The sequence below is a fragment of the Hypomesus nipponensis genome, chromosome 25, assembly GCF_054491055.1.
Source record: "Hypomesus nipponensis isolate SF chromosome 25, ASM5449105v1, whole genome shotgun sequence".
Taxonomy (NCBI): domain Eukaryota; kingdom Metazoa; phylum Chordata; class Actinopteri; order Osmeriformes; family Osmeridae; genus Hypomesus; species Hypomesus nipponensis.
This window is the reverse complement of record NC_140385.1, coordinates 1,755,001-1,764,339: the sequence shown is the minus strand read 5'-3', so window position 1 is coordinate 1,764,339 and position 9,339 is coordinate 1,755,001. Positions and strand designations below refer to the sequence as shown.

The 9,339-nt window shown below is 50.5% G+C and overlaps 2 protein-coding genes across 10 annotated transcripts in view; one reads left to right on the top strand and one right to left on the bottom strand.

The window, feature by feature from the left end:
* Nucleotides 1–1,108: 1,108 nt before the first annotated feature.
* On the bottom strand, nucleotides 1,109–7,717 carry tkfc (triokinase/FMN cyclase). 5 transcript variants are annotated; one of them, XM_084692190.1, is made up of 16 exons: nucleotides 7,673–7,717; nucleotides 6,577–6,766; nucleotides 5,227–5,519; nucleotides 4,945–5,023; nucleotides 4,714–4,803; nucleotides 4,170–4,204; nucleotides 3,836–3,920; nucleotides 3,638–3,727; nucleotides 3,392–3,508; nucleotides 2,976–3,095; nucleotides 2,662–2,799; nucleotides 2,410–2,516; nucleotides 2,136–2,239; nucleotides 2,018–2,051; nucleotides 1,839–1,931; nucleotides 1,109–1,521 (listed from the first exon to the last, which is right to left on the bottom strand). In XM_084692190.1, the coding sequence occupies exons 1-16, from the start codon at nucleotides 7,688–7,690 to the stop codon at nucleotides 1,405–1,407; spliced, it is 1,710 nt and encodes a 569-aa protein (XP_084548316.1). In that variant the 5' UTR covers nucleotides 7,691–7,717; the 3' UTR covers nucleotides 1,109–1,404. The 5 variants fall into 5 exon arrangements, 3 of the variants coding, with proteins under 3 accessions (XP_084548316.1, XP_084548315.1, XP_084548317.1); XM_084692189.1 differs by having other exon boundaries at nucleotides 1,109–1,496; XM_084692191.1 differs by lacking the exon at nucleotides 4,714–4,803 and having other exon boundaries at nucleotides 1,109–1,496.
* Nucleotides 7,718–7,868: 151 nt separating this feature from the next.
* The window catches only part of exoc6b (exocyst complex component 6B), a 39,610-nt gene continuing 38,139 nt past the window's right edge, over nucleotides 7,869–9,339 (top strand). For 2 of the 5 annotated variants that reach the window (XM_084691325.1, XM_084691324.1), the window contains exon 1: nucleotides 7,896–8,346. In XM_084691325.1, the coding sequence (XP_084547451.1) occupies nucleotides 8,258–8,346 (89 nt within the window). In that variant the 5' untranslated portion in view covers nucleotides 7,896–8,257. Of the gene's footprint in view, nucleotides 8,347–9,339 lie in introns of all 5 variants that reach the window. The other 3 variants (XM_084691327.1, XM_084691323.1, XM_084691326.1) reach the window with 3 other exon arrangements.

Below are 9,339 nucleotides of genomic sequence, written 5' to 3'. Positions count from 1 at the left end.
AGACAAACAGGAGAGACAGATTATCTACGAGAGAAGTTAAGAAAAATCAAGCATTGGAGAGAGAGAAGGAAAGAAATAGAGCAAGAGATTTCCCGGTGTTTGACATTCCACATCACCAGGACGACTCAACCGCCAATAGAATCACACTTCCTGATACTGAGCCAAAGACAAAGTTAAAGATTCAACATGTTGAAAGAATGTCCTTCACAAACAAAAACACAATCTCATCCACAGGCTTTAACGTGTTCACTTATCAAAGGATTTCACCCAAAGCAACAAACAACACAAAGGTTTGGACGAAGGGAGGTGGAGGAGGTAGCTAGCTTTGGTAAAGAAGACATGAAGGAAGAGAAGAGAGGAGGAGGAGAGAGGAGGAGAGAGGATAGAGGCCCTAGCCTGGCCAGAGAGAACAGGTGTAACCAGGTGCCATGAGATCATGTTACATTACCTGTCGTTGCTGTTAGTTTGCGCCAAGCTTTCCCTTCCAGAGCTGAGAGTTATGTGTTTGTGTATCAGGAAGTTAACAGTGATAGCACATTCGGCAAAAAGATTCTCTGAATGTGCGTGTGTGTGTGCTTAGCCACAAGTGTGTGTGTCATGAAACAGAGGTGGTTGAAGCTGAGAGAAAAACTAAGAGCACAGAGGAAGTATGTGTGTATGTGAAGTGTGTGTGGCAAGTGTGTGTAGCAAGTGTGTGTAGCAAGTGTGTGTAGCAAGTGTGTGTAGCAAGTGTGTGTGGGCAAGTTATTTCCAGTGTTGGCTGACGGTGAACTTTGAGCTATATGGTGTCTGTTCTCACCTCATGAGGAAACCGTTTCCGCTCTCATTTGATCAGTTTAACTACCCCTCTCTCTCTCCTTCTTCTCTCTCTCTCCCTCTCTCTCTTTCTGTCTCTCTCGCTCTCTATCACTGTCCTTTATCACTTCAACTATCCCTTTAACTCTCTCTATTCAAAACGTACACTTTCCTCATCTCTCTCTCTCTCTCTCTCTCTCTGTCTCTCTCTCTCTCTCTCTCTCTCACACACACACTTTCCACTCTCCTATCATCTCTGGTAACCTTTGACCCCTCCATGAGCTGAGCAGCAGATGTAAAGCAGTGACAGACAGCAGCTTCATGTCTTTATTACAGCCTCACTTTCACCAAGACAGGATTTGAATTTTCCGTTGATTTCAATTTTCATTTTATTTTTGTCTTTGAATATGATTGGTCACCTTCAAGTCCTCTTCTCAATGTGATTGGTCACCATCAACTGATCTTCTCAATGTGATTTGTTCCCCTCCAGAGCAATTCATGATTCATTGGTGGCAACAGTTGTCACGGCTATGGGAGTGACATCACTTCCGGCTTTGGAGAGATTCCAGGACCGCCCTCAAGATGGCGGCTGTTGCCACGGCGCCAGGGTCAGGGAGGGTCAAACGCTCGGCCGCGATGTAACTGGCTCGTCCCGCCCTCGCTGTCATGTGACGTGTAGACTCCGCCCCCAACTCCGCCCTCTGCAGGAAGACGAGAAGTAGGGAGCTGTTAGAAAATGTTCGACAAAAGGAGGGAAGACAATTGAAATTAGAAAAGAATGAATGAAAGAGAAAAGAGATGACAGAGAGAGAGAGATAGAGAAAGATGAAGAGAGAAAGAAAGAGAGAGAGAGATAGAGAAAGATGAAGAGAGAAAGAAAGAGAGAGAGAAAGAAAGAGAAAGAGAGATGGAGTATAGGAATGTTAGGTAAAAAAATTATCATTATATCCTTTAATGAAGAGATGATGATCAACATGACATTAAACAATAGTCTGGTATTAGTCTGGTATTGAACAGTAGAGGGTGTTGAAAGTGTTCAGAACCTCCACTGCAGCCTGCAGTACGTCCAGCTGTCCTGAGGGGGGCGCTGTGGCCAACCTCCTCAGCTCCTCCACCGCTGGACACAGAGCATCCAGCTGGGACCGGAGAAGAAGAGACAACGTCATAGTCACACACACACATGCTAACCACACACACACTGTACACACACACAGTTACTCACCATAGTACGGTCACCAGGGTCGGCCCCTCCATATCTGCAACACACACTAATTTATACACACTAATGTATACACACACACACTGATCACACACATTTGCAGACACCACGTCACACAGACCTCCTCATGGCCACGGTCCCAGCATGCATTGCGTGAGCCCAGGAGGCGGGGTCAGAGCGGTCCTTCAGAAGAGCTGCAGCAGCTGTCAGGAAGAGACTGTATACCTGCAGTGGGGGGGGGAGGGGAGGGGAGAGGGGGGGGTGTGGTGGTGTAGAGGGGATTTGTGAGGGAGAGAGAGTGACGTTCGAGTGAAAAGTGGAAATGTCCCTCAAAACCTCCTTCCTCCAATCAAACTGCGAGTAGAGCAGCTGAGAACCAATAGGAGAACATCTACCGCTCCTGAAGACCCGCCCATTCGCTCCTGCACCAATCCTGCCAGGATGTCCAGCAGCTGCCCCGGGCAACTAGGCACCACGTGACCCTGTAGCCACTCCTGAATGGCTGAGAACGAGGAAGTGGACTGGTCAACCAGTAGAAAAGCACCTTGTGTCTCTCAGCACCCAGCGAGACAACACACGACAGCTTCCAACTCCATCACTCATGATTCCACTTCTAAAGACCTTCTAAAGACAGGAAGTCATGTGACCTGTGGCGGCTTGGGCGTGTGTGTTGCCACAGTCTCCGTCGCCTGAGTCTCGGTCCAGACGGTTCAAATCCCCCTGGAGCTGGAGCAGAGAGCAGCACACGCCTTCTACTGCCGCCCTGAAGACGCCGCTCAGAGGACCTGCACACACACACACATTACACACACACATTACACACACACACACACTAGATACACACACTAGATACACACATCACATTCACACAGACACACACTTTGACAGATTTAAGTAGGACTTTTGATGTAGTCTAGGGGAACATCCCTTCACCATCTAACAAACAGGAAACTGAGACAACCTTCCGAGTGAGTCACTTCCTGTGGGCGTGTCCCTGTGTCTGGGGGATCCAGGGTGTGGCTCCGCCCACTCACACAAACACAGCTGAGATTGGGCCAAGCTGGAGCAGAGGTGGGGGCATCTGAAAGAGAGAGAGAGGAGGGGGTGAGAAGGAGAGAGAGAGACAGAGAGACAGAGAAAGACAGAGAGAGAGAGAGAGAGAGAGAGAGACAGAGAGAGAGAGAGACAGAGAGAGAGAGGAGGGGTGAGAGAAAGAGAGAGAGAGAGAGAGAGGAAGGGGTGAGAGAAAGAGAGAGGGAGAGGAGGGGGTAAGAGAGAGAAGGGGTAGGAGAGAGAGAGAGAGAGAGAGAGAGAGAGAGAGAGAGAGAGAGAGAGAGAGAGAGAGGGGGGGGGGGGGGGGGCGGGGGGATCTCTCACCAAACAGTGTCAGTATCTCCTCGCTGGTCTTCATCAGAGAGAGAGAGACGCCCGCCATCTCCAGTGATGTCATGTAGGACCCGGACATCACCCTGGCAACGCACACCCCGCGATCCTCTGCAGCCATGACAACAAACAATCACCAGATTGTGTGTGTTTGTGTATGTGTGTGAATGTGTGTGAATGTGTGTGTGTGTGGGGGTGTGAATGTGTGTGTATGTGTGTGAATGTGTGTGTGTATCTCACCGAGACAAGTGACAGCAGCTCTGGTGACTACAGCCATCTCCAGCACACACAGCCCTCCCAGGTTGTTAACACACAACACTACACTGTCACCTGGAACACACACACACACACACACACACACACACAGGAGTCGTAATCCTTGTTCTGAGTGATCATCTGGTACAGACACGCAGACACACACACTCCCCCCTCTCCTACCCATCTTCAACGGCAGGTGTGATTGGCTGTCGGGGTTGGTCATGTGATCTATTATGGTTTTCACCACATCATCAGCAGACGACACCTGGAGGGGAGGAGAGGAGGGGAGGAGAGAGGAGGAGATTAAGGGGGAGGAGAGAGGAGGAGAGGAGAGAAGAGGGGAGTTTCTCCTTGTCTTCCATGAGGGTTTAGGTTGGCTGAGTAAAGCCATCTGTGACATTGCTTGTAAAAAGGGCGATCCAAATACATTTGATTTGAGGGGAGGAGTAAAGGGGGATGAGAGAGGAGAGGGGAGGACAGGAGAGGGGAATCCTTGATTGGATCAAACACTGACCTTTGACCTCTTAATGCCAGGCTCACCATGGATACCTGAGGGGCAGAGATGGACAAGATAAAGTTTTTCTTTTTTAGGGGAACATTTTTAAAGGACCTTTTTTCAAAACTTTTTTCCCAACCATTTTTCCACACACGACACAAAAAGGCTCTTCAACCTTTCAAAACAAAATGTTTTACTTGTGCTTCATTATTTCCCATCTCTGCTGAGGAGTGATGACTCAATCAGAGGTTAGAGTGTCCCCCATCCCAGCTCCATATCTCCCCCCTCCTCACGCAGTCCCAGCTCCATATCTCCCCCCTCCTCCCCCCTCTTCACCCAGTCCCAGCTCCATATCTCCCCCCTTCTCCCCCCTCTTCACCCAGTCCCAGTTTCATATCTCCCCCCTTCTCCCCCAGTCCCAGCTCCATATCTCCCCCCTCTCCCCCCTCTTCACCCAGTCCCAGCTTCATATCTCCCCCCTCTTCACCCAGTCCCAGCTCCATATCTCCCCCCTTCTCCCCCTCTTCACCCAGTCCCAGCTTCATATCTCCCCCCTCTTCACCCAGTCCCAGTTCCATATCTCCAGGCTGCAGGATGAAGGAAGGCAAACAACCAGGAACACTGCAGGGAGACAGGCCAACTCCCAGAGTACCTACACACACACACTCACACACACACACACACACACACAGGCACACACACACACACACACACAGGCACACAGACACAAAGGAGTTATAATGCGTGTCCTATTTAAGGGCTTTCAGAATGACTGACACAATGAAACACCTACCAATCCCCTTCATTGCCTCTGTCACCTTGGAGACGATCTCAGCCAATGAAGAGCCTTCTTCAGCAAGAGCTCCAGCAAGCTAGGAGAGAGAGAAGGAGAGAGAGGAGAGAGAGAGGAGAGAGGAGAGAGAGAAGGAGAGAGGAGAGAGAGAGAAGGAGAGAGAGTGTCTTGACCAGACCCACAGATCAGCACCAGAACCCCAGGAAGGTTCTGAAACCTATAGAACATTGCAGGAGGTTCTGACGAGTTTTAGAACCACAGACCCAACCCCTGACCCCTGACCTTGTGGACAAACACGGTCCCACACAGGCCCCGCCTTCCCGTCTTGCCGGGGCGATCGAAGGCACAGTCGTCGGCGACGATCACCATGTCGACAGCCACACCCCGGTTACGGGCCTGCTCGGCGGCCAATCCAAAATTGAGCCGGTCGCCGGTGTAGTTCTTGACCAATAGGAGCACAGCTGCTGCTCCGGCCTGGTGGAGGGACAAGATGGCTGCCAGGACACTGCCGGGGGGGGGGGAGGCAAACACCCCCCCTGCTACTGCTGCAGACAGCATGCCCTGTCCCAGGTACCCTGGACAGGAGGGGGGAGGGGGGAGGAAGGAAGAGGGGGAGGAGAGAGGGCAGAAGGGAAGGGAGGGTGAGAGGGAGGGGGAGGAAGGAAGAGGGGGAGGAGAGAGGGCAGAAGGGAAGGTAGGGTGAGAGGGAGGGGGGAGGAAGGAAGAGGGGGAGGAGAGAGGGCAGAAGGGAAGGTAGGGTGAGAGGGAGGGGGAGGAAGGAAGAGGGGGAGGAGAGAGGGCAGAAGGGAAGGTAGGGTGAGAGGGAGGGGGGAGGAAGGAAGAGGGGGAGGAGAGAGGGCAGAAGGGAAGGTAGGGTGAGAGGGAGGGGGAGGAAGGAAGAGGGGGAGGAGAGAGGGCAGAAGGGAAGGTAGGGTGAGAGGGAGGGGGAGGAAGGAAGAGGGGGAGGAGAGAGGGCAGAAGGGAAGGTAGGGTGAGAGGGAGGGGGGAGGAAGGAAGAGGGGGAGGAGAGAGGGCAGAAGAGGGCAGAAGGGAAGGTAGGGTGAGAGGGAGGGGGGAGGAAGGAAGAGGGGGAGGAGAGAGGGCAGAAGGGAAGGTAGGGTGAGAGGGAGGGGGGAGGAAGGAAGAGGGGGAGGAGAGAGGGCAGAAGGGAAGGTAGGGTGAGAGGGAGGGGGGAGGAAGGAAGAGGGGGAGGAGAGAGGGCAGAAGGGAAGGTAGGGTGAGAGGGAGGGGGAGGAAGGAAGAGGGGGAGGAGAGAGGGCAGAAGGGAAGGTAGGGTGAGAGGGAGGGGGGAGGAAGAGGAGAGGGAGGGTGAGAGGGAGGGGGAGGAAGAGGAGAGAGGAGAGGGGGAGGAGAGAGGGCAGAAGGGAAGGAAGGGTGAGAGGGAGGTGAGAGGAAGAGGAGAGGGAGAGTGAGAGGGAGGGGGGAGGAAGAGGAGAGGGAGGCGGTAGGAAGGGGGAGAAAGGAAGAGGGGAGAGGGAGAAGGGGAGGGTGTTACCAGATGGAGGAAGAGAAGAGAGAGAGGAAGACAGGCAAAGACAGTGACAGATAAAGGAAGAGAGGGAAAGAGATGAGAGGCACCTGTCCTCGGGGTGTAAACACACACTCTCCTACCTGCGTGCGCTGGCTCGTGCCCAGACCCGCCTCCAGACAGCAGCGCTACTTTCCCGCTCAGCGCCGCGAGGTCGGAGCGCAGCACAACGCGGTGTCCGCGCAGGAGCGACAGACCGCCGCTGCTACCGACGATGCCTTCGAGCGCCTCGTCAACGCACCGCTCCACGCTGTTCAACAGCTTGGGGCGCGTCTGGGGGAGAGAGTGGCGTTAGCTTGCTTTCATATCGTCTAATCTAACGAACTGTTTTTCAACTTTCACAATTTTTCATGGTACCATGATGGACAAAGTTTCTATCTCAAAACAAACTGACTAGAGAGCCAGGGAAGTGAAGGCGGCAGAATTCTGCACATTTCAGGGTCCAAACAGGCCTAAAGGAAGGGCTGGACTGGGACAAAAAAATGGCACTGGCATTTTTGCTCAGACGGCCCACCTCAATCGGTCGGACTCTGAGTCACTGCATCTGACACAAGAAATAGAGGGGGAGGGGTGGAGCCCGTTGTGAGATGTGATTGGGCCAGCCCAGTGTCAGTATGAAAAATAAACCAATGGGCCGCTGTCCCTGCTTTATGGGCCGGTCGTTGGCCAATTTTAAGTTTATTAAAAAAAGAAAATTACAACAAACAAAAAAAATATATATAAATATGTCGACCACAAGTGCGTCGGCCAACCGGCACCGGGCATTTGCCCGGTATGCCAGATTACCAGGCCTGCTTCAAGGTGAAGCTTCTCTTTTATTTATTTGAGTTTAGGTATTAAAGTCATTTGTAACTAAAATTTGATATTTGTAACAAATACAGGTTGACTGGAAAGCTTAGGTCCTGCTCCACGTTGACAGTTTCTTAACGGTTTATCTAAACCTCTCATACATAACCACACAGAGCGTCGTCTTCTGATCAATGAAGCGGACTATGATCTGTATTCAAGCTGCAGTTTAAGCCATCAGCCCTGCTCGCTGCGAGACAAAGTTCAAACCTTTTGTTTAAAACGACTAAATCATAAATCTGTTGCATGTGTCCCCGGAACGTAAATATCTGTCCGGTGGTGGATTATTATTATTTATTTTTTTTATCAGACTAGACTATTAATGTAGTCTACCTTGTCCATGCTGGTCATAGTGCTGTTATCTTCCGTGACGTGAAACAGTGTGCGCGCACGTTGAGGGAGCATTTACGCGCCGGGCGAGCTCCCTGTCGCTACCACAGAGTTCTGGATTACGTCACTTTTCACGTTCCCTTAAATAAATGAACGAATTATTATCTAAAAATGTATTACAATGACTAGTTTTGCAGAAAGGTTAGTTGGTTCTTCTGGGTGAAACTGTAACAGCCAGAGTGGACTGTGGACGAAGAGTTGGAAGAGAGTTTGTGGTGTTGAAACTATAATGTTGTAACAGCGCCATCTAGTGGACATCGAGACCGTCGTCGATTAATGAGTTGGTCGTGTCTGAAGAGTTTAAAATAACTTTTTTTTGACACCCCAATAACAACCTTATCAAATCATGGTGGTTATGCTGTAATCGACACCGTTTATCCGTGTTGGCACTACAATAAAATAACATTTATCAGCCAGGCTCAAAGACAAGGTTGTAGGAGACGAGAGGGTTTTGTGTAGCCGACGGAAGGAGCGTAGCTTCGGTGCGTAGCTTGAAGCTTCTCCAGTTCAGACAGCAGGGTATGGAAGATGGCGAGTGTAGAGATAGCCGCGGAGCACGAGAGAATCCTCCGAGAGATAGAGAGCACGGACACCAACTGCATCGGGCCCACACTCCGGTAAGACACAGTTTCACAGTTAGAGATAGTTTGGCATTTGTCCGTGATTACCGGGGACACTTAACTGTTGTGTTGCCAGAAACGGCTGAAACAAAACTCTAATCTGGAGGTATAGATTGGGGTCCCATGATTTTGACGCCGTCGTTCGCCAGCAAATTTTGGAAGGTCTATTCACCATCACAACACCGTTATTGATGAATTAAATGCTCGAATATTGTACTAAATCCATTGTTGGGACAGGGTAGTGTAAGATTTAAACAAAACGCCAATATACAGCTAACTCCGCCCACGCAGTCAAACGCCGGTGGACCGCGGGTTTCAAAACACTCGGCGGTTTGTCAACACTTCATAGCTTGTAAAAACTTGACACTGCCGACACTACCAAACTGTTTACATGTTTATGCTAACTGCAGTTAGCTCGCTAAAGTTAGTTACGTATACATATTTTTCGGAAGCAATTCCTACAGATTTTCTAGTTACTCCAATGTAAAAGACGTGTTACAGAATGGTGTAATGAAACTTGAGCTAGCTAGACTAGCTGACACTGTCAGATGTTATTTGGCGCTGGTTCGAGCTAAGGTCTACAGCGGATGATGCACTGAAAACATAGTCAGCTAGCTACAATATGCCAATTCATGTATTCCTATTGGCTCTCTCTGCTCCAAACGTTTGGTCTTGCCAGGCTAGCTAACCCGGATACTCTTGCCAGGACTCTTGAATTGAACGGTTGAGTTCCTCAATTTTCTTAGAACAGGGCAACGCTGAGAGTTGTGTTATTGCGTCTTGCTGTTCAGATTCAGCGGTTAAGAGAACTTCTTCTGACTTTCCTCCGTTAACGGTTTAGTTCACTGTCGGTAGCTCCGGTCTGTGAACTTCAAAGTCTAGTTTAAAATAGAATACACACACACACACACACACACACACACACACACACACACGCACGCAGCTAGAGTGATGTCATTTTGCCCATATGCTTATTCCAGTGCAACTCGG